General features: G+C 39.4%; 1 protein-coding gene across 1 annotated transcript; it reads left to right on the plus strand.

Moving 5' to 3' along the window:
- The first annotated feature begins 91 nt into the window (after positions 1-91).
- Positions 92-24,423, plus strand: OTC (ornithine transcarbamylase). The gene is made up of 10 exons (XM_052674316.1): positions 92-168; positions 2,686-2,824; positions 3,453-3,534; positions 8,849-8,936; positions 13,477-13,630; positions 19,934-20,056; positions 20,726-20,779; positions 20,883-21,032; positions 22,055-22,192; positions 24,364-24,423. Exons 1-10 carry the CDS (start codon positions 92-94, stop codon positions 24,421-24,423), a joined length of 1,065 nt encoding a protein of 354 aa, XP_052530276.1.
- The last annotated feature ends 861 nt before the right edge of the window (positions 24,424-25,284 follow it).

The following is a 25,284-nucleotide window of genomic DNA, read 5'->3' on the forward strand; positions in this document are numbered from 1 at the left end:
TTGTTTGCACAGCAGCACAACTCATCTGCTCCACGCAACTTCATTTCTGTTAGCTCTGTCTACGGGACTGAGAGAAAAGTTGTGCAAGAAGATGCTTTTCAATTTGAAGAATTTTTACCATATTACAAAATTAACACAGAACAACAAGCATCTGCCACGACATTTTTGGTAAGCTTATCTTCTAGTTTTGTCTGGCATTTAGTGACATTTATCCAGAAAACTGGAGACAAAAGCAATTTAATTTTGTGAAGGAGTGACAGTTTCAGATAAAGGTTTCTGCTAGCATTTTGAGTGCCCTTTTCTTTCCTTCTGAGGCAGCAGTGCTGAGACTAGAGGAATTTTCCTTTTAATGTTTGTGAAATTTTATTAATTCTTTCCATGGGATTTAGCTGCACCACTGAGAATGAATGTTCCTTCTTGAGTTCAGTGTACTTGCAGGTACTGCAGTTGATAAATATCTGAATGAAGTATGGAAAATCCTTATGTATTTAAGCAGTTTTTATGATGAGTAGTGGGAGGAGATTATTTCTTTGAAGCTACAAGGTGAATCTCAGTTTCAGTTGTGTTTTCTTGGATTGTTTTGTTTTGTTTATTATTAATTATTATTATTTCTACTTAAATTTGAGTCATGCAGGAAAAGCATTATTTGATATAACATTCAGGTAACCAAGGAGACTTGTCTATGTAACTTGATTTTTGATTCTTCAAGGGCATCAACTTTCCCATCCCTCATGGCTTCAGATGAGTACCCATATGACAGTGTTTCTGAAAGACACCTCTAATACTTGTCACGTGTCAAGTGTCAAATTAAGTTAAAGACTTGAAATCTAATTCTCCACCCACCTATATTTTCATGTTGGTGTCAGTAAGAATGGAATTAACAGCATTATGTAACAAACAATTAGTGTTAGAAAGCAATACACAGGAATTTTACATACCCAGCCTAATACGCAGAGGCATTTTTATTCATCATTTCTACATTGCCTCTGATTAAAAAAAAAATGTTTTCCAAGTTCTTATCTGTGAGAGTCTTAAAGAGTTCCTGAAGCCTGATAAGATGAAGGGTGATAACTTTTTTTTGTGGATTTATGGATTTTCACTGCTGGCAATTGGTGCAAACTTTATCTGGTTGGTAGCGATGATAGAAAGGCAAGTATGGAAAACAACCGCAGTAAACCTAGATTTCAAATAGAATAATCTGATTTACTAAGCTTTCTATATAACACTGTTACATAATTCTTAGGGATTTTTTACACTATATTGTAACATTGGTATAAGTTATTTATCATCACTGTTTTACAAATATTATAAGTTAAGCACACTGTGGTTGATACTACAAGATAACCTAATATTTATCAAACTATATGCTAGTAATCCTAAGTAATTTCTTTCCCTGGTCAGAATGAAATATGCCAACTACTTGACCTTCTGCCTGTTATATTTTAACTTCAGTGTCTTGTCTCATGCTTCTTTGGAATTTATTTGTCTACTTCTGCCCCTCTTTCTGAAGATGTGGCCATGGGAAGGGAACACATTTCTGAAGGTCATAGCAGTAAAACAGAATCACGATAGGAACACAGAGATCAGAAAGGGATCCATAGTCCAGTGTTCTTGTAGCCTGACAAGAGCAGGTCAGGTCAGCTGTGATTTGCTTAGCCAGGTCTTGAAAATCTCCAAGGACGATAATTCCAAATCCTCTCAGAGTAACCAGTTTTAGTGCTTCACTGTCTTCTCGTGCAGAAGTTAATGGGAGATGACAGTGGGTAGGTGGTGTAATTGAGATTAAGAGCTTGAGGCACCCACCTGGAAATATAGAACCAGTAGCTGCAGAACCAGATGTTTGCATTGGTTTGTACTCCATTTCATCTGATCAGTTTAAAAATGCTACCTTTTAAAAAATATAGTAAGCTTGTACCTGTCCAAAGCTTTAGCAAGAATGCATTGCAAAGGGTGCTATGCAAAGGATGGCTATCGGTATGGTGCAAAAGAAGGGGCTAATCAGTCACTTTATCTGTTATCTTAAGCTCCTGGAAACACGAGCTTGGACTCAACCGTTTTATTAATACATCTCATCTAAAATAGTGGAAATTGTACTCTGGGTGATCATCAACGTCCCATTTCATGTGATTCTAAAATCATAAATCTAGTTGGAGGCACTGTGCACTCCTTGAGTAAATGCACAGCGTATGCGTTGAATGTCTCTGGTGTGACAGGAGAAGGGCCAGAGCACATGGTAACACTGTGATCCTGTGATTTGGTTATCCTCTTTCAAGGTCCCTCAAGTAATCAAGAAACATAAATAGGACTGCCATGACTTTTGTACATGGGAGTGGAATGTGGTCTGTGTCCTACCCATCCACAAAGCACTTGCCCGTGTTCTGTACCTCAAAGGGCAGTTTATAGTCTACTTACATGCAATTTCATGGCTCTGCATTTGGTTTCGTTTGATTAGGCAGCACACAGTCGAGCCATACTCACATCAGAAGGCCTACAGTACAGTGTGATCAATACACTGCATTGTGGCACATTGTGAAAGCTAGCAAAGCCAGTTAAAGCAGTTCAACAAGCTGATCCAGCTGGGTCAAATGAGGGGAGTGGGACAGATTTCAGCTGCTTGCTTATTGACTTTTGCATGAGTACAATTTCACATTAGAAGCCAAAATGTTTTTTTCTCTTTTGCCACAGCCGTGGGCCACCAAATCAAATGAATGTTTGTCTGAAAGGTCGTGACTTTCTTACTCTACAGAACTACACAGCAGATGAACTGAAGTATTTGCTATGGGTGGCCTCAGATTTGAAACAAAGGATAAAGGACAAAGGAGAGGTAAAATGCTTTAATTATATTTAAGTCACTCAGATATTGAAATGCTGTTCTGAAAGATATTGGAAATCAGCAGTTTAAATGGTTTTCTCTAAATATAATCACTGTAACTCTTAAATCCTGTATACCATGCACTGTGGTTTAGTGGGAAATATTTGTGATAGGGGACAGTTAGACTGGATAATTGTAGAGATCTTTTCCAACCTTGGTGATTCTATGATTCTACACTACAAAACAAAAAAACCTTCCTGTAAAACGTTCAGAAGTATTCTTTAAGTAATACAGAGGACTACAGAAATGAAAAAAATTAAACAGCTTTGCACACATAACTCCCTGTTATTGGCCAACCCCATCCATTCACATGTGGTGTATATGCCCCATTAAATGTAGGAAATAGAAAACAGTTACCTGTTCTGCATAGGAATAAGATTAGCATCAGAGTTCTACTTAATGCTAGTTCCAATCATCTGCCAAAGTACACTGGCTTTTTGTCATTAGAATTAGTTATTTCTCTTTAATCTTTAACAAGTGTAACTTTTCTAATGCTGAATCGATATGTGAAAGAAGTATTTCACACTGGAAATCATGTAATGATTATGAAATTGAAATGCCTTCCATTCCCGTTGTCCAGTATTTGCCTTTGATGCAAGGAAAATCGTTGGCCATGATTTTTGAGAAGAGAAGCACAAGAACAAGATTATCTGCAGAAACAGGTAAATTGGAGGGATGGCACAGTCACATTTTATTTGAAATTGTACACTGGGAGTATGGGCTTAAAAACACTATGTAATTTTCTAGTTAGCATTCTTTACTCAAGAGATGCCTGAAGTTTTAAAGCAAATATAGGAAAAGAATGGTAGCCAACTGTGTTTCTCCTTGCATATTAATGTCACATGTACATCGGCCTCTGAAATATCACCAGACCATTCCAACATGGTAGATCAGAAATAAACTAACAGGCCAAAGTGTTGCTGATGTAATTTCCCACCGTGATACACATCTGCAAGCTTGTATTTTAGTAAGCATCGCTAATTTAATCTTGTGCAAGCCCTAACAAATGTCTTTCTAATGTATTATGCATTACCATTGTCACGTTTCAGAGTATGTGTTTAGACTGGGAATCATAGTAATGCCTTGATGTAAATTAGGGAGAAAAGAAATTTAACATGATTACCTACACAGGAAGATAACTTGATGGAAACTCCAGGGTATTAGCCTAATAAGATCAGAAGTGGAACACTATTCTTTTAGGATATAGTCTTACAAACACAGGGAACACATGCATATCCTTAATTACATAGAAGTTGCTCTGAAGTCAATGAGACCACTGAAATCAATTATTCATGTGTTTGCATGTCACCAAGAAATTCAGGAATAACTACGAATTGGTGACTGTCTTATGGGTGCATTTTTTACTCAATGGGAGAAAGAGAAGCTTCTCCCTGGTTAAGTGACAGAAAACCTGTTGAATGTGCATCTTCTTTTACAAGATGTAAGGGAAAAGGTAAGAAACAAAACAAAACAAAAAAATAACCGAAACAAAAAAGCACGGAAGAGGTGTATAGACTATCTGCAACCACTTCTGAATTTGCTTTTATATCCTCTGACACAGTCTGCAGATCCTGGTCTTTATACGGACTTGTTCCTTTCAATTTCTCCCGATAAAGCAGCACTTATCAATGTGTTTCTATCTTGCATTCTCTCTTTGTTAAGGCATCCCACCTCTTAATACTGGAGTTTTTAGGCCAGTTTCCAGCTGCCTGCCATATTCCTACATGGGCAGGTACACATGAATTCTCTGAATCTGTTTATCCTTCTTGCTTCTGTATTCAAAGGCAAACACTTTTAGTCCTTGGTTTTGAAGGCTTATGGAACGGGGAAGCTCAGGAAAGTTCAAATGAATAAACTTAAGGATGGGAGTTAGCGCACATAAATTCATCCAAGAGGGATTACTCTCCAATGAAATAAAACCAATTTGTTTCTGAGTGAGAGTGCTCACAAGGGAGTTCAATGCGAGTTAATTCCTGTACATTAACTTCACACCTTCAGTTATTTGGTATTAAGTCCTCTAAGCCTAAGGCTTGTTTCAAAGGCAGACTCAAACTTTTTATGTCCATGGAAACTCTATATATTTCAGCTGCTTTTTAATATACACAAATTCTCCCTTGGAATTTATAACTCAAAACAAATGTGGGGTCACACATGTTCCTTTTAGCTGAATAAGCTAATTTTGTGCCAATTTTCTAATGTCCAGGGAAAGTGTACACTGAAGCAGATCGGAGAGTTTGCTTATAGAATCCAGGAGTCATCTCAAATAGCATTTCCCAAGCATTGCACCTTCAAGACCTTGAAATAGGTCACTTGTGAGACGTGGCTATGGTGATCAGATTGATGTGAACAAGCTTTGCAGGTCTCAGGAACAATTAGATAAAAATTAATGTATTCCAGTTTAAAGAAGACTTGAAAAGCACTGATTTCAACATCTGCTCTGTGCAGTGTCTAGGAGATAGCTGCCACATATGATCTCTGTGGAAGTCTCTTCCCAGGTCCTGCCAGATGATTACACAAATGCTGAATGCAGACAGTACGTAACCAGATAGAAATGGAAATGGAACACTGTGGGTAGAGAAGCTCTGTCTATCTTCTTTCCTCATGTACCAAAATACAGAAGATTCTGACAAGTTTACAGAAGTTCACAGCCACTGGCTTCAGCAGAACTACTCCCAGCTCACTCTTCTTACCATAGGGATGAAGGGAAGAAGAAATCCTTGCCTGCAGGCTACTGCCACAGAAATAACTGCATTACTTTCCATGTTCTAATGCAGTGGGTATAGTATCACATGTCAGGAATAAAGAGGATGCTTTATTTTCCTTGCAATTAATAGTGTTATTTAGTTTGCCCATATTGCAGAGGGGCAAGAGCACTTTTTTTAGCTTACTCTTCCCTTAGAGGAGTAGCTTTAAAAAATGGTCATGAAGTTTTAAGTTTTTGCTTAAGCACTGCTCCTGTATTTGCCTGTAAGTGTTCTTCATTACCAGCCTAAATAAAAAGATACCTTGTAGATTACACATCATGGCAAGCAGTAAGGAAAACAAAAAATCCAAATCCAAATATACCGAAATATGAAACAAGATCCTTTCTTTGCGTTTGAGAAGATGTGTGTGTATGCATGTGTCCTGGTTATGGCAAGGCAGGTTATGTCATAACCTTGTCCAGGTTATGGCAAGGCAGCCCCATAGATTTGCAAACCAGAGGATTCACTTTGGCCTGCTTACCCAACATACCAGAGACAGACTGGAGTAGTGATTTAACTCAGGTCTGTATAACCACCAGAATTCACAACCTAAATAAAAGAATTTGCATAAGTAGGGTAAATAATGTGCCACAGCCTGAGGTCCATTTATTAAAAAACAAAAACAACAAGAAAAAAAAATAACAAAGAAAAAACGTAACAGGGGTGAAACCTGTGGTAATGAGATAGTAAATTATTCTGTCTCTCTAGTATGAATGCCTGATACAGTTTGCTGAAGATATCAGGATTGATATGACACTTAGCATGTAGCTTTGGGAATCACCAGATTGTGACAACAAAGAGGATTACATCTTCCAGTTTTACATTGCACTCCAGTATGCACTAATCTGCTGAGTAAGTGCCTGCATATCTTCAAAAGTCACCAACTATTTTTTTTTTATACTGATAATCTGGATGAAATAATCTAAAACACAGATTCTTCTCCTGTAACTGTACACAAAGCTAGAGCACAGGCTCCTGTATTTCCAGATGGAAAGTTTGGGATGGAAGTACATTCTCGGGCCCTGCACAGATGGCCAGTTCATGAGCAGAAAACCAACACATTAGGACCTTGCTATATATACAGACCCAAGGTGGTAGCTCCAAGTAGGCTGCCTGACATCTTGCAGTTCTGAATAAATGGCCAGATTCCTCTTTTTCTGCCTGGGCCTGACTTACAGAAGAATAGAATGTGTCCATGGGAGTCTGCCCAGAGTGTGAAACACCTATTGAAGCATCCCTATTTAAAAGCCTGAAGTGAAGAGCTGCTGTCTTGTGTGGAACTTCATGATATAAATCACTGACATAATCACATAGAACTTTGAAAATAAAAGGCATACGAAGTCTGACAGGAAATGTCTAAGAATCACAGGATCACAGAATCATAGAATGACCTGGGTTGAAAAGGACCACAGTGATCACCTAGTTTCAACCCCCCTGCTATGTGCAGGGTCACCAACCACCAGACCAGGCTGCCCAGAGCCACATCCAGCCTGGCTTTGGATGCCTCCAATGATGAAGCATCCACAGCCTCCTTGTGCCACCTGTTCCAGTGCGTCACCACCCTCTGTGTGAAAAACTTCTTCCATCTTAGAAGTTCTCTGAATCTGAATCTGGTCTCTCTGAAACTTGGGACAATCTCTAATGATGGCAAATGGAAATTAAGAACAGGCTCCACTCACTGGAATGACTGTACATTGGCTGGATGGAGCAGAGAATTGCCCTTCAGGTGGGGTTATGAACCATCATTATTTTTTTTAATCCTACTTCCAGGGAAATAGAGGCAGTCAAAAGGCAATGAATTGATGGTATTCGTTATAAAGACTGAACTGATCCAAAACAGAGCACCTCACCTCAACCCTGGTGCCCACACAGGACGTAATGCCATAAGGGCTGTTCTGTGCTTTGGGGCCCAGCAGCAGGGCCCACACCTGCAGTCTGAGCTTCACTGCTTGCCATTAGCTCTGAAAGCTCCCCTGTTCCTTACTGGTTTGATCATTCTTTGAAGGGTAGCTGCAGGATCGACTTAATCATTTTCCAGGAGCCTTCAACAACGTGTTTGTTGAAGCTGCACTCCTCGCGATGTCTGCAGTGCCATCTGATGGCTGCAACCATTCCAGGCCCAACCAGCCCAAGCAGCTTTCAATTTCCTTTTTTGCTTTTTTTCCACCTTTGTAACAGCAGGAAATTTGTTAGCACCACATCCCCAAGTGCACAGCAAATGCTACAGGGCTACCTATAGCCCAGTTCAAATCCTCTGCTTCGTACTTTCCCAGGTGTGGGATCCATTGCTAAACCAGTCCCCTCATGGCTCACCCTCTCAGTATTTGGACACGATGGATATTACACAGAGTTTTAGAGGAGGGAGGCTTTACACTTAAACCAGGCTAGGGCAGGGAGACTCAAGTGTGGCGAAAAAAGATCTTTGCTTCTCTGTTGGCTGGTTGCCTCTGTTAGCTTTCTTGTGGAGGTGCAATAGGAATGAGTCAGGACAGAATCTGAGATTTGCCTTTAGTGAGAAGTTTGACTGTCCAAAATATCCATCCGGCAACTTTTAAGTTGCACCAAATGTTTTATATTCTTAAATGGTGCTCGGATCCTTCCCTGGTTTCCCATTCAAGAATGTGTTTCATTTCTCAGACCTAATCCATTCAGTACATTGACTCACCGTACAATTTCCTTACTATTGCAGGGTGAAAGGATACCGACAGTGTCTGAGATCATTCCATCTTTCTCTGGCACACTGCAGTTTTTTAAGACACTCGGTCATTTGTGACCAAGCTTAGGGTTGTTATGATTTGTGTGGAAACTTGGAGTCTTCTATCCGAGTGAATATCTTTGATGCATCTTTGCAAGGATGTGGAATTAGACTTAATGACTCAGATGGTCCTTTGTAGTTCTGTGACACTAAGTCCATTAATGTAAATGTTGTAGAAATTCAGCATGATAAATGGGTTACCTAACTTAGCAGGGAGCCATGGTGATGTGTTCAACCATATGTAGTCTTGCAGCTTGAATGGCTGTTTCTATTAACAGAGATCACAATTCACGCCTAAGTATTTCAGCAAAGCATCATATTTGAGTGGTTTTGTCCTATTTATTTGCATCTCGTTGTGTCAGACTTCAGGCGTTTGAAACATTCGGATGCCCTGCTGAGTTTTACTGCATGAAAATTATTTTGAGTCTTCGTTGTAGAGGCAGGTTCTTAATTTCTTTTTTATTTTTCTCCTTACAGGATTTGCTCTCCTTGGAGGACACCCTTCCTTCCTTACAAAACAAGACATTCACCTGGGCACTAATGAGAGTCTCACAGATACAGCAAGGTTGGTAAATGTTATTTAACTGATTGCTACATATTTGGCAGATGTTTAATGAAATAGTTGATCAGTCTGAAACTTGTCTTGAAGATTCTTGAAAGATAATATTTTCCTTATGGAAAATGTTAGAAAGCACTCCAAATTTCATAAATATTTACAGGTCAGCTCACAGAATCCATAGCTCTGTACGCCAGATGAATGATGTGTTTCTCTGATGAAACACAAGGAAAATGTAAGAAAAATATAAAACATTTGAACATTTTAAGTTTTCCTTTCCTGTCTTTAACTACTGAAGTGGAGGACATATGGGTATTGATAGCAGAAAGTCAAAAAACTTCAGTCTGTTGGAGCTTAAACATGCTGACTTCCTGTTAGATACATTACACTGCCAATACCAAAATCAGCTGCAACTGTAGCATTCAGATGTTTCAGAGGAAGTGTGACCCATTTCCTTGTTTCTGTAACTACATGTTTAATAACGATTGAAAAGTCATGGAAACTCATGAGCCTACAAAGGACCCACAGTTAAACAAAGAGTCTGAACTCAGTGTGTCCACCTTGCCAGTTCAGCAGAGCTCACAGACAGCCAGGGGATTGAAATACTTTCCTTCAAAGAGATTCTACATTCTTCATGACATATTGCCCCAGTTTAAGCAGAGTAGCTACAGCTTCATCTAAGTGTCTCATTCAAAAGCTTCAGAGCACAAGCATCCCAGCTACAACTGGGATAGGGCAACTGCAGGATTTTTCCAGTCAAATATATATAATGGTTACGATTAAAGACAAATGGAAAACATGTTAAAGATATTTCCCCCAAAGTGATGTAGGTAAATATTATTCTCCAAAATTTTCCCTTTTCTTCGTTTTTCACTGGATCACTGCAACACAAGAGTCTCTTGGCAGAGAAGGGTAAGAGAGGATGTTGATAGAGTGCAGTAACAGGGAGATGGGAGGTTGGGACAGAAGAGGTAGAGCCTGCATTGTGAGCAAGCTCTTGGCAGTGCTGACTGTCAACCCATCCCCTCTAATATCAGAGTAATGAGGGGCAGATCTCATCTCTTGGACCTTGGGCACCATGAAGCAAACCTTCAGGAAGAGGAAGGATGTGGTCAGGGCCCTTATGCAGTGCTGCCCTGCAACTTCACCAAGCACCATCCTACCAGATGTGCAGCACTGTTGTCTGAATGCTCTCTGCTATTCAGACTTCAATGCTATGGCAAATCCAGCCGTCTTCTGATCTACAGAAGGACATATTTTTTGTAGGTGAATTTTTACTCTTTCTTCTCAAATAAGATAATAAAAGGCCAGTAAGTCTTTGGTTTGCAGTACCTTGAATGATCTTTGCTTGTGCACATGAAAAGGAGAAAGATGAGAAATACAAGAAATAAGGCAAAAAGAAGCACTCTTTTAGCCATTCCAGAGCAGACTGCGTTCTGTGGTGAAGATTCTTGCAATACCAACTTTCCATGCAAGACCTCACCCCAAATTCTCTGGGACAGCTTCCTCTTCCAGATCAAGCTTCTTTCAAGATCCTGACCTGGGGATTCTGCTTCTCTGCTGAGTCACATCACTTGTGTACTGCAGTGGAGTGAAGGCTTTCCAAAGTCATTACAGAGCCCCACGTACTCTGCTTCACTCCTGCTCTCATTAGAAGAATTATTGTTGAATTTGCATAACCAAGACTGAGTAGTTTACCCACAATAGCAATCTGTTATTAATTCCTTGGCATTTAATGTGAATGAAGGATGACATGCCAGCCTCATTCAGTTTAGGTGAGAATGATGAAAGAATGCTTGTAGTAACCCCAGAGAGTATTTCAAATATCTATGGTTTTGTGTCTAGGCCTCTGAAGGCCTTAGAAGTACTTAAGATTGAGACTTTAAGCAAAGGGCACACAGAACTTCGTAGAAGTCCTCAGTTTTTATCATAATTGCTGCATGTAAGAGTGGAAAGCATTTCTTCTGTGAGTATATTTTATTCTTTTGTTAGATGGTCATAATACAGCTTTTCCATACTTCACAAGATGTCTACATTTATACCAACACAGTAGCAATTACCACCCATTAAGTATCTTTTCAGTGCTGTTTAGCATGTCTAATATCCTAGGTGAAATGAAATACCTAAGTACTGTATCTGTATTTTCTACTGTAGAGAAGTTCCACTGAGAAGTTCCACTGTGCACTATGATAGTGGCCATAAGGTTCAGTACTGAAGAACTCCTAGGATGATTTTACAATCCCATGAGCATAACTAGGGGATGAACATCTGAATCTATGGGGATATGCCTCTTCACCACTGTCAATCACAATGAAACAGTTTTTTCAGATAATTAAACCTTTAGAATTAATACATACCTTCAAAAATTACATAGAATACTCCAAACTCTGGATATTCTACCCCAAATGAATGCAAATGCCCTAAAATCACAGTGCTGTGCTAAAAACAAACAAACAAACAAACAAACAAACAAAAAACAGAGACAACCACGCTGAAAGACCTTACTGCCTTTATTTTCGAAATCCTTAACTGATATTGAGCAAAACTTCACAGCTGTTAGTGGTAGAAATGAAACTTATTTTGAAAAGATTCATATGCAGCATTCCAATGTACTCATGTATTTCCAAGTTCTGGGATTTTGAGGATTAAGTTTGTAGGCTCAAGATCTTGCAAGAAAAGAAAAAGAAAGGAGGAGAGGGAGAGGGAGAGGAAAGGGGAGGGGAGGGGAGGGGAGGAGAGACTTGTAGTTAATACAGGAACCTTGATAACTCCATCAAATCCATAGTCACCTAATAAGCCTCTCCTTCACCTTCCAAAACTTCATCTTTTCTAAAGACTTTTTTAGCCACATCTTTTTTTTTCCCTATACAATCCCTGCCTTGGTTTCCTTTAAATCTGTTTGATTACAAGTGATTTCATGTCCTTAGATGAGGGTTTGATTTCTATCTGAGTTGAATTTGGCTTTGATTTTGCATAGTATTAACTCACTTTCCACCTGGACTTCCTACTATAAGATATGACATCTAGAAATGCTGGCAGAAAGACTGAGAACTTGCTAGTAAGAATCCAAGAGTTCTAGTAGCTACTAGAGTAAGAAGAAAATTCATCAGTGTTCACTACTTGGACATCTTAAAATACTTTATCTGTTGTGAGATAGGAGTCAGCAGACCTAAAAACGTCCAAGATAATTCTAATGTAATTGCCTCTTTTTCTTGTATGATGCAGGACTAAGTGTACCTTGTTTAGTTAGCCACCTATTAGATGGTAACAACATGGGCCACACATCTCATCTCTGATGTCTAGTTTAGGTTTTCCACAGTCACATCCTTCAAGCTAGAATAAACAAATAAAAATGACAGCACTTGTGAGCTAAGAAGAGAGGTAATCATTCCGATAGCTTACCTCCAGTAAATACTTTGTTCAGTTTCTTCTTTTCACTCATGGCTGCTACCAGCAGTCTTCAGAGAGAGGTCTGTGTGGAATCTTGTAACATTTTATAAGAGGTTTGCTTGTATGAGGCATGACTGATGTCAGTAGAAAAAAATTGTTACTGATTTACTCCATCAGGAAATGTGTGTGTGTAAAGGCCGTGCCATTAAAAGCTATATTTCTACAAGAGGAGATATCAGAATCCTTTCTGGCTAGTCAGAAAATGATACTGCAGTGTTTTTTCACACTCTCTTATCCAGTCTCTTCCTTTTTTTGTTTTAAGGTCCTATTAGAGATAACATTAAAGCACACAAAATGCTACTTCAAAGTCATGCTTCGGGGCCTGATTAAAACAGAAATGCAGAGAAATGCAGAGCCCCTATCCATATTTAATTTATCTAAAGAATTCAGAGCACACTAAGTATGCTATGCTAATCCACCATGCTAATCTCCGAGTCTGTCACACTTTGGCAAATGAGGCTAAAGCCAGAGTGTCACAGTGACTCCTGCCTGTCCCTATCCATATACTGAATTTCAAACTCAGACATTACTGTAATTCTGAGACCACGTGTATCAGTGTGCAGCTCTGCAGATAGGAGAAAGAACAGGCTGGTATTGTCAGCTTTCTGTTTCTATCTTTGTTAAGATCAGTAAGTAATTGTGGTAATCTAAAACAAATCTGTAGTCCTAATCCTACAATGGTCAAGCTATCATACAGAGACACACTCAGAACATCTTTTCCTTTGGTGAAAGACTCAAGAAATCTTATTCAAACTTATCAAATTCTTCAAATATTACAATATTGCACAATCTCTTATCCTAGTTCATTTACCTTAGTATTTCTTGATGCTCTATCTGTAGCTACAATCAAAAGCTAAGAAGAAATATCAGGAGCTTTCATTTACTTGCTATAGTTTCTTAATAAGAAAAACTGCTTACTTTTTGCAGCTTGTTAAATATCTGCATTTAAGTGTGTTATGGAGGCATCATAAATAATTCAGACAGCTGAACATTTCTGATTCATTACCACTTTTCATTAATATTTATATGCTGCATTCTGAAGGATGCACTGGGGATGTATTTATTATGTTTGACTTGGATATTTTCTGCCATCCCCCAGGGTGCTGTCCAGCATGACAAATGCAATCCTGGCTCGAGTTTATAAGCATAATGATCTGGACCTAATGACGAGAGAAGCCACGATTCCAATAATCAATGGATTGTCTGATTTATACCATCCTCTCCAGATTTTAGCTGATTACCTAACCCTTCAGGTACCAATACAATTCCTGCTTAACATCGCTGGAAAAAGCGGGTTCAAAACTATTTAGTGGCACGTTTTTTTAAGTGGTAATTACATGACACTTGTTATTTAAAGAGATCTTTATCCAGGAATATAATTAAGAACCTGCTTAATTTAAAACAATTACTTTGCTCTATCAACTGTAGTGGGACTGAAGTTAAGCATAAAATTAAATACTTCATTGGAATTAGGCTGCAATTCAGAAAATTTGCAGGGAGGGCTACATACAAAGATAAAGGCAAGATGCTGGCTCAACTAATGCCAACATGAATTTTGTCACTGGCTCTAAAAAGCTCAGTAGTTCACTCTTGATTCTGCCCTAGCCCATGAACAAAAGGAATCGTTATCCATATTTTAGGAAATTGATCAAACTTGTTTTTCCAAAAGCCAATTAATGTTACAAGTGCAAATCCCTTATATTCAGGCTCTTAAACCTATTTAACCTTTGCTCACATAAAAGAATAGATAACGAAGATCATATTTTTAGGTCTAATCTAATAATATGTTGGTTTGATGTAGCATTTTGCATGTAGATAGCATTTTACACATAGACTGCCAGATGTTTATCTGTGAACGGAAGGACAACGGTGTGTTACAATCAGTGAAGGAACTAGCTTATTAAAACAGATCAGTGTACTACAGGGCTGGTTAACAATTTTGATGAACTCTTCTGACCTTGTTTACTTTCTGAATGAACAAAAATCATACTGCTTGAAAAAAGGACAGTTGGGATAATTTTGTGATTCATTCAGCTGTGTTTCTCAGCTCTGCTATGGGACATTTGGTATGTGGAAAAGATCTTATGATAGAAATAACAAGTTATTCATGCCTTAAACTGTGAATACAGAAACATTCATATGTTTAGAGAAAATTACTTCTCGTTACTTTGATTCATGCTTGTCTTACAATTTTCAATGCTAAAAAGTGAAGAGACCAGCAAAAAACAGTAAAATTGAGACTAAAATGCTTTGCATCCCTCAAGATATGGTACATCTTGGAGATCCTATTAAGCCAACTTCAGTGAGCTGTTCCAACTATGTAAGATGGTAAACCACAATGAGAAATTCATCATCATCAAACACCACGTATCATCTTTTTATTTCAACATTGTGTGCAATTATAAACCAGGAGTACATTACGGCTGTGTTTTGGGAGGTTTCTGTCTTACCTTGCTTGTTAGCATTTACCCCTTGGTTATTAGCATTTACCCCTGGGTTATTAGCATTTTCAAAATTATGAAAAGCAGATTTCATTCATAATCATGACTCATAATCTACGTAACTACTGATGTCTGCCTACAAACGTAGTTTCATCCTACATAGCTCCAAGCCACTGACTACAGCACTGAAGTACCACATCTCTAGTCAATGAAAAGAGACTGCTGAGCATCTCAATTACCCTCCAGGGATGGAACTCTTTCTCCACTGATCTTTCTCCAGTGATCGACAGGGAGAAAACTGTTGAGATTAGCAGAATGAGTAGATGCCCTGTGATAGGCATCCTCAGCTTCTCTGTTGTGTCCTGGAATGGGGCAGCTGAGGTAGAAACTCCAGGTGAACATCCAAACTGGATTTTCCCCTGGTCTAAATACCCAAGGTGGGAGCATTGGCAGTAACTGTATTGCATCAAATACTGGGGAAGGAGTCTTTGAACAGTGTTTCTGCCTATTGGACATGATATGAAAACAGGACTTCAACAGTTGGTGCTCAAACAAAAGAAGCATCCAACGTGAACAGGGATCACGATGAATTGAGCATTTGCAGACATAGATCTCAAGGAGTGATTTACTTTTGGCCCTTCCATCATGTTCTTTAGCTCCTGGCAAGAGCTCTCTGGAGGACAACTGCATGGCTACCCCACTTTGCTGTGGGCGTGCTGCACTGCTGGCTTAGGATCTGCTTTCCACCCTCACTTTGTTATCCAGGAAGGAGAGGAGAGGGGCGGCAGGCCCTCTCAGCAGCACACCACGGCTGTTGGCACTGCATGCCAACTTTGCTCTTTTCTGCAAAGCACACTGAGATGTAGACTAGTTTTACAGCCAGCTGCTCGCAGTAAAACAGCATTTCAGCCATATAATGAACGTTACCAGTTCACAGAAGCAGAATGAACGCTTGAAGAAGCAGGAGTCATGGGGTCTGGTTGTTACTTACGCAATCAAACCTCTCATGTGATTCTCTACAGGGTAGAAAGATGTTATCTGGGCACAACCTGCAAGAAGATTAATATGGGGATGTTGAATAGTATCACTGATTCTTTAAATCAGTTAGAAGTTCACATATAACATTTGGACTGCTTTTCTGTGATGCAAAGGCAATTTATTTGATTTATGCATACATGCAAAATGCAATAGTGACACAGACTGATAGCCCCAAATTTACATGTTACTGCAGAATTTATGAAGCTTATTTCTCTCAAAAATCTCTTCCTTATCTTCGTCAGTTCTTTCCTGCCTGGATCTGGATCTGATCCCTCTGTGCTGTCAGTACCTACCCCAAATGTAATTTTTTCTCTTCCTTATTTATCCCCCTGTATTTCTTACTGGAGCTCTACGTACACACTGACCCTTTTCATGTTTAGCACATTTTTATTCTTCCATTTCCTAAATCCCATTAATTTTGCCACGTGCTTTCTAGAATCCCATGGATGTTCTCCTTACCATACCTCTTACTGCTTTCTAAAATTTTTGGTTGTGCTGAGTTTGCTCTTGAGTTATAGCCCACTAGAAATGGTTGTGAACATTTTGCAACCTGACTGGGAGAGTGTGGGGATGTGGCTTTTAAAGCTTATGAGTTGATGTGCTGTTGCTGTGCACCTGGAGAGTCATTTTATGCCTGTGACTGTGCTGAAAGGGTGAACCAGTTGCTTCCCGATCCTGCCTGCTGCCACTCTGTCTCCTGGGCAGAACCTGTGACTCACAATTTCTGTTCTGCAAAGCTTGGCTGGCATGCAGCATCACACAGTTTGTATTCTGGGGACACACCATGCACTGACATTGATTCAATTGATATTAATGCCACTGGCCAAATCAGCTAACTTGTAGCTGAATGCAGGACAGCCAGACTGGTAATTAGAGTGGATCTGTATGCCACTAGCTTTTATGTCATTGGTCTGAAGGGAAATTTCTTTTTCAGAAAGAAATGGTTGGCATGGAGAAACATTTAACATAATAAGTACATCAATGGTTCCTTTTTAAATACTGTCACAAATTGCAGCATTGCCCAGTTTGAAGAAAGATAGCGTACATTCTCAGCCTTTTCTCAAGCTGTAACACAAAGAGCTCTAGTTAATGGAGTTTTCAAATTCATCACCATTCATCATAATTATTCTCACAATTAGGAATCCCAACTAAGATCCAGACTGATTCTCTAGAGTATGCTGTGCCAAACACCAAGCTAAGAATACATAACACAACTGACACAGCATCTGCCTTCAGCTCAGTTTGAGAGCCAACAGACCTGGCCCCATTTTTCATTCAGTGGATCATACATGTCTCCCGAAGGGCTAAAGCTCTGACAAGCTTTCCATTAAAATATTTTGACAGATTATTGATTCATCATTCAAAAGCTTGTTTTAATTGAGGGTCGTTACAACTGCTGAAGCCAAATGTTTCAGAGATAACTTAAAATATTGTCAGTTTCAGTCCAGCTGGAAGCAATTCCAGGTGGAGTCAGACATGAAAGTCCCTCATTAATTAAACTAGTCTTCTCTAAATATACAACAGAGAGCATGCTTATTTTTACCCCGTGGTTTGAAACACTGATATACTGCAACTATAGTTAAGAACAGAATGAAACACAGTAGAATAAGTGTGAGAGTGAGAAAATTGACTCTAAAATGGGCATTAATTATTTAGCAGGGATTTTCCTCGAGATTAACAAAGCCAAGTTTTTTTCCACTGCACCAACAGTCACCAGCTTGCTGAAGAGTCATTCAGATGGGAGAGGAGCTCCAGAACTTCCAAATATTTCTGTGTGGCATTACTAGAAGTTCAAAGTCAGGTTACAAATATGAAGAGAAAATGTAGAACACCCAAGAAGGTAAAATGCCTATATCAGTATAACACAGTTTGGAAAACCTTGGGAATGATGCAAGGGAAAAGTATCTTCAGAGGTTCTGGTGATCTGAATGTATTGTACAGATTATGGCTTAACCTGGATCATTAGGGTCATGGCAAAACTCTTTTAACAGGATTTCCTCTGTGTGCTTGAACAAATCTATACTGTAAAATAGAAAAACAAAAAATAAGTCTCATATACAGCAGTTTTTGTATTGCGTTAAAGTCTCCTGGTTTAAGCCAGTACAATTATTTTATCTTTCTCATGTTCTTGGTAGCTGGGGATGTATGCAATATAGGATGTGTGCTCTGAGGATAAGCATCACAGTCACAGACACAGTGAGCTGACTTCAAATGAAGAGGTTGGAATTGCAGCAGCAGTGCACAGTGGCAGCAGAGAGCTTAGCATGGGATGTAAAATAGGCTCCACAAGCACACACACAGCTTGACTCTGCCTGGGCTATGACTTTCTCCATTAGCTAAACATCTTCATTATGATTAGCTCAGCTATGCACACTCTGTGTAGCAGTCACTGCAGTTGTAGATTTGCAGTTTGCAGTACAGATTTTGAGGGTTGTTACACAGACATCTTCAGTTCTTCATATTTCATCCATAACAGCTAGTAGTTTGGGAAAACAGAAAAGTGTTTAATATGCATTGTGCTTCTTTTAATTCAGGGTAGCAGCTGGTAATAAGGTGGAGGTTATTTAACATAGCCATATATTTGTGACTCACTGCTCAGTGCTTTGAGCATTACAGGCTGTGATGCCTATTTTTAAACAGTGAGATCAGAAGAACTGAGGGTTGTCTCATTTGCTCTTGGCTGTGGGTTTGTGTCTCAGCTATCGCTAACCCCTAGCTGGAAACAACTCCTTAAACAAATGCCTTACTTTTGCCTTCTCCTAGGAGCATCACTGATAGGAGATGTGGAAAGGTTTTGAAAGATTCATAAAGGCTTGCAGAGCTGTTATGCTATCACAGCTTCCATGACCACAAGGTCTTGCTTTTCTCTCCTATGAATGCCCCTGCATCACACCTCTGCCCATCAGGCTGTTGCTGTCTAATAACTTGTCAATGAAGAAAACCTATTGTTTTACCATACAATAGTTTTAGCTGTTAAACTGCAGGCAGCACAGGACTCAGATGTAGATCTCAACTAAATTTAATGTCATTAAATATTTCACATGCTACTATTTTTGACTTAAGACCGGCAGAATTGACAGTAAGTTTGATCTGGAACAACTTCACAGCTATTTGTTCAGGAGAAGCTGCTGCCAGGAGAGGGGAGCGCAGTTTCAGCCCTCTTCTTGTTCAGCCATTTGGAGTTTTTGCTGAGTCTGTCTGCAAGGTAGCCTGTCATTACAGCTCTGCAGTGTGGATGCTTATCCCAGCTGACAGCCATTGAGCTATGTCACACAAAGTGCTGAAACACTGTCTGGCTTCCAGTTCATACAAGGCAACAGTTTCATGGCCCGATTTTGAGCTAAGAATAAAAGGCTCTCCATCATGCCTTCAGTGTTTCAAGTTGAGGTGGAGTAGTACAGAGCCAGGTATATAGGAATATTTGGTTATATCTTCACAATGTTTCTGATGTTAATTTAAGTACATGTAAATGTGCATATACAGAACAAGCCTTACTGAAAGGCTTCAAATTATCCTCGTCTGGAAATACGAGCTGCTGTTACTCTTGTTCCTCCTTAGGCCTTGTCCATTGGTGACTGAGAGCCAGAGTAGCCATACATGTACAGGCTGTGAGTGACATTAGGCAAAGCCCCAGCCGACACTGTGGGGCTGTTTCAGGTGAGGGTAATATACACACTCTAAAGATCATTGTGTTCCTTGGCTGTACAGCTGAGAGCAAACCCCTGAATTTCTAATGTTCACCAATATTTACGAGCACTAAGCCATAGCTATACCACTTCAGTGCTGAATTTACTGCTGTGCCTCCCAGCCTGGGCCTCACCATACAGCGTACATGTCAATGTGTTCTTCATCAGAGAAAGCTGCAGCGTTTCTTCTGAGACACGGGGAGCATTCTCTCACCATCCATCTTGTGTGTGTAGCAGGTTCAATTAAACCTGTGGTTTTATATTAACAGCAGCTAGCATTGAAACAGTCAGTCTTAGCACCAGACCAATTTGACCAACCACTCCTCCCCATGGCATCGCCTTGCTCTGTTCTCTTAGGACATAACACCAGGAATGTGTGACTCTTTGGCAGGAGCACTATGGTGTTCTGAATGGGCTCACCATCGCCTGGATTGGGGATGGAAACAATGTCCTCCACTCCATCATGACAAGTGCTGCAAAGCTGGGAATGCATCTCCACATTGCAACTCCCAAGGTATGAAAACTGCACACATGGAAAAAGTAAGGCAAACTTTGCCTATCCCATCTCAGCCAGCTGGATGCTTCCCAAGGGCCTCACCTAGCAGTGTTTGTATCTCAAGTGTCAGCTTGTAGAACCAAGGTTCAGAATCGTGATTCAGTTGTTTTGATGCAAAACAGGAGTGATTCTCACTTCAACTTCAGAAGGAGTGAGGGAAATTCTCGACTGTACTGTAAGTTGCGGAAGATGATCATTCAATTTGAGAAAATATTACAAAGGCACCAAAATCCCCTTTCCACCACAAATGTGAGAGCCGTTTCTGACTGATGGAAGTTTTGCGTCTTGGTTCAAATTGATGGTGCAGCTTTTTAGAATGCTGCATTGTAATGCTATATGGAATATAAAACAAAGAATTGGTTTAGAGCAAAAAATTAAACCATGCATAGGTATTGTATTCTGTAACCTCTGAAATATATTTTCCTTACATTATCAGAATAATGTCCACCAGTTTATCTCCAAAGTAAACTTGCAGTGAAGTCTAACTAATTTCTTGAAGCTTTACAGTGCTGAAAGACAGTCTCTTCTGACAGAAAACGTTTCAATCACTGTGTTCCTAATTAGTGTTAATGGTCATTAAAGATCTTAGACATGTTCCATGGTGTAATCTATCATCTCTTCTGGCAGGGCTTTGAGCCAGACCTCAGAATAACAAAAATAACTGAGCAGTACTCCAAAGAGGTATGACACCAATAAACAGCCTGGCATGGTAGTTTAAATAGTTTATTTTTGCTGTAATTGAAGCTTCATAATTTCCTGATCTTCTTTATTTTATTCACATTAGTATGGTACCAGGTTGCTTCTCACCACAGATCCTTTGGAAGCTGCAAACACTGCCAATGTCTTAGTTACGGATACATGGATAAGCATGGGGCAAGAAGAAGAAAAGAGAAGAAGACTGAAGGCATTTCAAGGTTATCAGATTACGATGCAGGTAATAATTCAGATTACATCTTTGCTTCATCCTTTTACAGATTTGTAAGAATCAACATCAGCAGAACGCAGGTTTGGTATTTCTTTGAAGGGAGCTGCAGAAAAACCACATGCAAACACCATTTCAGCCAGAAAATACACAAAAATAACAAAGCTAACTTATATATGTCACATGTCCTAGCCTCTCTCAGAGCTTTGCAATGAGATCTAGCTCCAGAACATGACCAGTGCAGGTGAGCTAATCCTTTACTTCTTTCTTGTTTGGCATCAGAAAAGATTCTTTGTATTTTACTTAGGATAACCAACTCACAGATTTTGTCTTAAAGTCTATAACCTGGGCAGCATTTCAGGCAATGCTGTGTACGTCTGCCAGTGTATAAAGCACTGATTATATATGTTTAAAAATCATCTCATTGAAATGCTTGTCACAGCAAAAGCAGAAAAAATGTAAAGTCATAAATCATCCAAGATAAAAAGGGCATTTTCCTTGCTGATAGAATTACTGGTTTAATTCACTGTATTTTAACATAAGTTCATAAAATACTATTAATGAGTAAGTCTCTGAACTGGCTTAAAACTTCATTGTTTGTTGATATTAGATCACTGTGTTACGAGGAACAATATCAAAAGAAAAAATATCACAGCCTTTTAAATCATGGTTTAATGTGCTCTCGTTGAAATTATCAATAGTATGACATTATTGTATGGCACTTGAATATAAATTGCGCTTTATTGATCCACGAGGTCACCAGGGTTTTTACTTCTTACTACTGGAGCAAGAGAAATTGGAGTAAAAATTTGGCTTTTGTGAAGTCAGCATTGAACTCTTACTGACTTAAATGAGGATTTTCCCCTCTTATTCACATATGAGCAGGTCTTTTGAAGTCAGCAGAATTATTCTTAGTTCATCTTCAAAGTCACTAGAGTGGAAGATAATATAAATTTTGTTAACTCTTTTACCAGTTAAAGGTTTCATTAATTACTAGCATATTTCTTTAATTTTTTATTCTTCTTGATCTACAGATTGTGAAATCTGCTGCTTCCAACTGGACATTTTTACATTGTTTACCCAGAAAACCCGAAGAAGTTGATGATGAAGTATTTTATTCTCCAAGATCACTGGTTTTCCAGGAGGCAGAAAACAGAAAATGGACAATTATGGTAAAAAAATAATAATATATATATATATTTGGAGGTTAGGGTCAGCTTCTGTTCTGCCTTACACTACAGACTTGCATGCAGTATGGTCCTTCAATAAACCCTAAATATGAGTGCATAAGTTTTGAATGCACCCCACGGTACATCACAGTTTTGATTGTAGGCAACATACATTTGTAGAACAAATACTTCTGGACACAGATATGATCTATTTTGATAATAATCTGCAGTTGCTTGTTCCAGTTTTTATCACTAAGGCAAACCTTCAATATGAACTGAATTTTATTAGTACTTTTTTTTTTTTTTTTTTGTATTTGAATTGCTGGGTTTACATAAATGAACTTAGCTGCTCCATTTTAAAGCAAGTTGAGGTCCCAGGGACTGGACATACAAACAGCAGTTTCCCAAGCACTTGGAGAAGACAGTGCTAGAGATTCTGCAGTTTTCTCTCAAGAATACTGCCACTGAAAACAATAGGAGATTTCCCTGATAAAGCACTGCAAGAGCAAAGCTCTGAAGGAGCCTGCAAAGTTATGGTATGGGTGACACTGTGTGATCCATGGGAACCATCAGGGTACACTTGACATTTAACACAAGCCATAACTTTTTTCACAGCATTCCTGGAATGTCAGAAAACCACTTCCAGACCTCAGTAGCCTGTTATTTACTGTTGGCTTTAGAACCATCATGTTGACAAAAGCTAGTGAAAACTTTGAGATGGAAAAAAAACAAAATGGAAATGGCATAATCATAGCTCTCAGCTGAACTCTGGGTGTGCTCCAAGTGAATATGTAGTTGAGTACTGTATGTACCAAAACCTCAGATTTTGGACACAGTTAAAATTATTGACAAATAATTTTTCAAAGATTCCATGCATGATCTTCAGCCTTAAAATTATGAAAAGTGCTCATATTTTAAAATTTTTTTACAGTATTTAATTACCCTGAAACACTAAAAAGCAAAACAAACAAAAAACGCTTTTACTTTGGGTTCAAGCTACACGTTTTGTTTGGATAAGAGAAGTGTCACAATTATAGAATCAGGGAATCATTAAGGTTGGAAAAGACCTCTAAGATCACCTAGACCAACCACTAACCCATCATCACAATGCCCACTGACCATGTCCCTCAGTGCCATTAAGCCACATGACTCACTCATATTTATGAAATGTATGGGCTTTGTTTATATATTATTTTCTACCCATTTCAGCTCACCTAGCAAACTGAAAAAGGAATTATGTGCTAATTTCGAACCAGGCTGAGAGCAGCTGTGAAATGGGTGGCAGTGGGGGCTGCACGGCTGTGTTCCATCCCCACTGTGTGCCTGGGTCTACCTGTCATACTGAGCAGTGCGGGTGGGATACGAAAGACCCTTGGAGGGCCCTTGCAAATCCAGTTCTGGACCAAAAAAATGATTTATAGTTAGACATGGCTGTGAAATCATAACAGTGTGAACCAGGTAAGACTTTGTCAAAACTGAGCCAGCACAGCAGCTTGTGGCGTATGCAGGTATGAGGAGCACAACAAAGCTGCTTCGTCACTGTTTTATTCACCTGATGTTCCCATTTCTCATTTCACGGCCATACGAAAGGTTTGTTGGAATGTATATTGAATATAAGGGGAAAAGCAGGAGGAGTAGATGACACACTTTCAATTTCAGTGAGGATTTTTCATGTTTTAGTGCAGAACATATAGCTAAACTGGGATAAATTTCCAAGTCCTTATTCAGGTATGACTGTTGATGTTGCTAATGGAAGTTCTGCTGAACTTCCTCTGCTGAATGGAAGGTCTGCAAGCAAACCTGTATGTTTTTGGGGTACCTGCCTCATTTCCTAGGTGAAGCTGCGGATACAAGATAGCACAACAAAAAGGCCTCAGATTTTGCTCTAAGTGTGCTTTGTCTGAATTTCTGCTTGGCCATCCATTAATATATTTTGTCTGTACTGAGAAAATCTATCAGTTGCAATACAGGACATCCTAAGTGATTTTTAGCTCTTTCCTGATTTTTCATCAGAAATTCTAGCAAATAAATCTAAGTGTGCACTTTTTGTCAGGCCAATAATTCTCAACACAAAACTCCAGAGCTAGAAAATACTTTTTCCCTTATTTATTTTTATGGAATATCTGTTTCCAATGTGATTGCATTTATTTTTTTTTCCTTTCTACCTCCTCTAGGCTGTCATGGTTTCCCTGCTGACAGATTACTCACCACAGCTACAAAAGCCTACATTTTGATGCTTGGATCCCAGCCAAGAAAAAAAATATTCCTCATTGGCAGAATATTCTGGTCTGCATATACATCGATCTTCTTCAGAAAGGATCAAGGCAACGAATGATTCTTTAATAAAATTGTAGGGCTAGCTTTGCTGAAGTGTGCAGAATTGTATTACGTTTGTGAAAATGTTTGAGGCAATAAACTCCACAGCGAAAGTCACTTCTCATTTAGAGCCTCTCAGATACCTTTCCAGTGATCAGCATCACTGAAAGTTTTTTGGGTTCCACTTTAATGATTGGCTCTGCCAGCATCATGGATATATTGTAGTCTTTGATGTGTTAGAGCTAGCATTGTGTAATATGAAAGACATAAACTCTTGAAACCTTTCCACATAATTGCTGATTTGTGGGAGGGTGCACAGGCCAGCAGTGCTTTACTGTTGCCTTGACTACCCACACTTCTTGGGTGCTCTGGCTTCTGTTTTTGTCCTCCAGCCAACCTCCAAATCCCTCTGCTGATTGGCACAGAAAATGTACAGATCCCATGAGCATCACCTTCCTCTGTGGCACTCCTGTGGGTAGCACAGGAGGATACTGCTGCAGTACTTGCAGAGCACATTCTGCAGAGTTGGATGTGGCGAAGAAAAACGACTGGGAGGAACTGTAGTGAGGTAGGGGTCAGCCTTCTTCTCCCAGGGAACAATCAGCCACTACCTGGGGATCTTCTCCCAGGTAACAGCAATAGCACAAGAGGGAATGGCCTCCAGTTGCACCAGGGGAGGTTCAGATTGGATATAAGGGAGAACTGCTTCTCTGACAGAGCAGTGAGGCAGTGGCACAGGGTGCCCAGGGAGGTCGTAGAGTCACCATCCCTGCAGATGT

This window comes from Tympanuchus pallidicinctus, unplaced genomic scaffold (assembly GCF_026119805.1).
Source record: "Tympanuchus pallidicinctus isolate F22 unplaced genomic scaffold, pur_lepc_1.0 scaffold14, whole genome shotgun sequence".
Taxonomy (NCBI): domain Eukaryota; kingdom Metazoa; phylum Chordata; class Aves; order Galliformes; family Phasianidae; genus Tympanuchus; species Tympanuchus pallidicinctus.

Bases quoted from the DNA above. Each gene is read 5' to 3' on its own strand.
- OTC (XM_052674316.1), top strand. From the start codon at position 92: ATGCTTTTCAATTTGAAGAATTTTTACCATATTACAAAATTAACACAG. The intron at 3,535-8,848 runs GTAAATTGGAGG...TTCTCCTTACAG, and splicing joins AAGATTATCTGCAGAAACAG to GATTTGCTCTCCTTGGAGGA. The intron at 8,937-13,476 runs GTTGGTAAATGT...GCCATCCCCCAG, and splicing joins AGTCTCACAGATACAGCAAG to GGTGCTGTCCAGCATGACAA.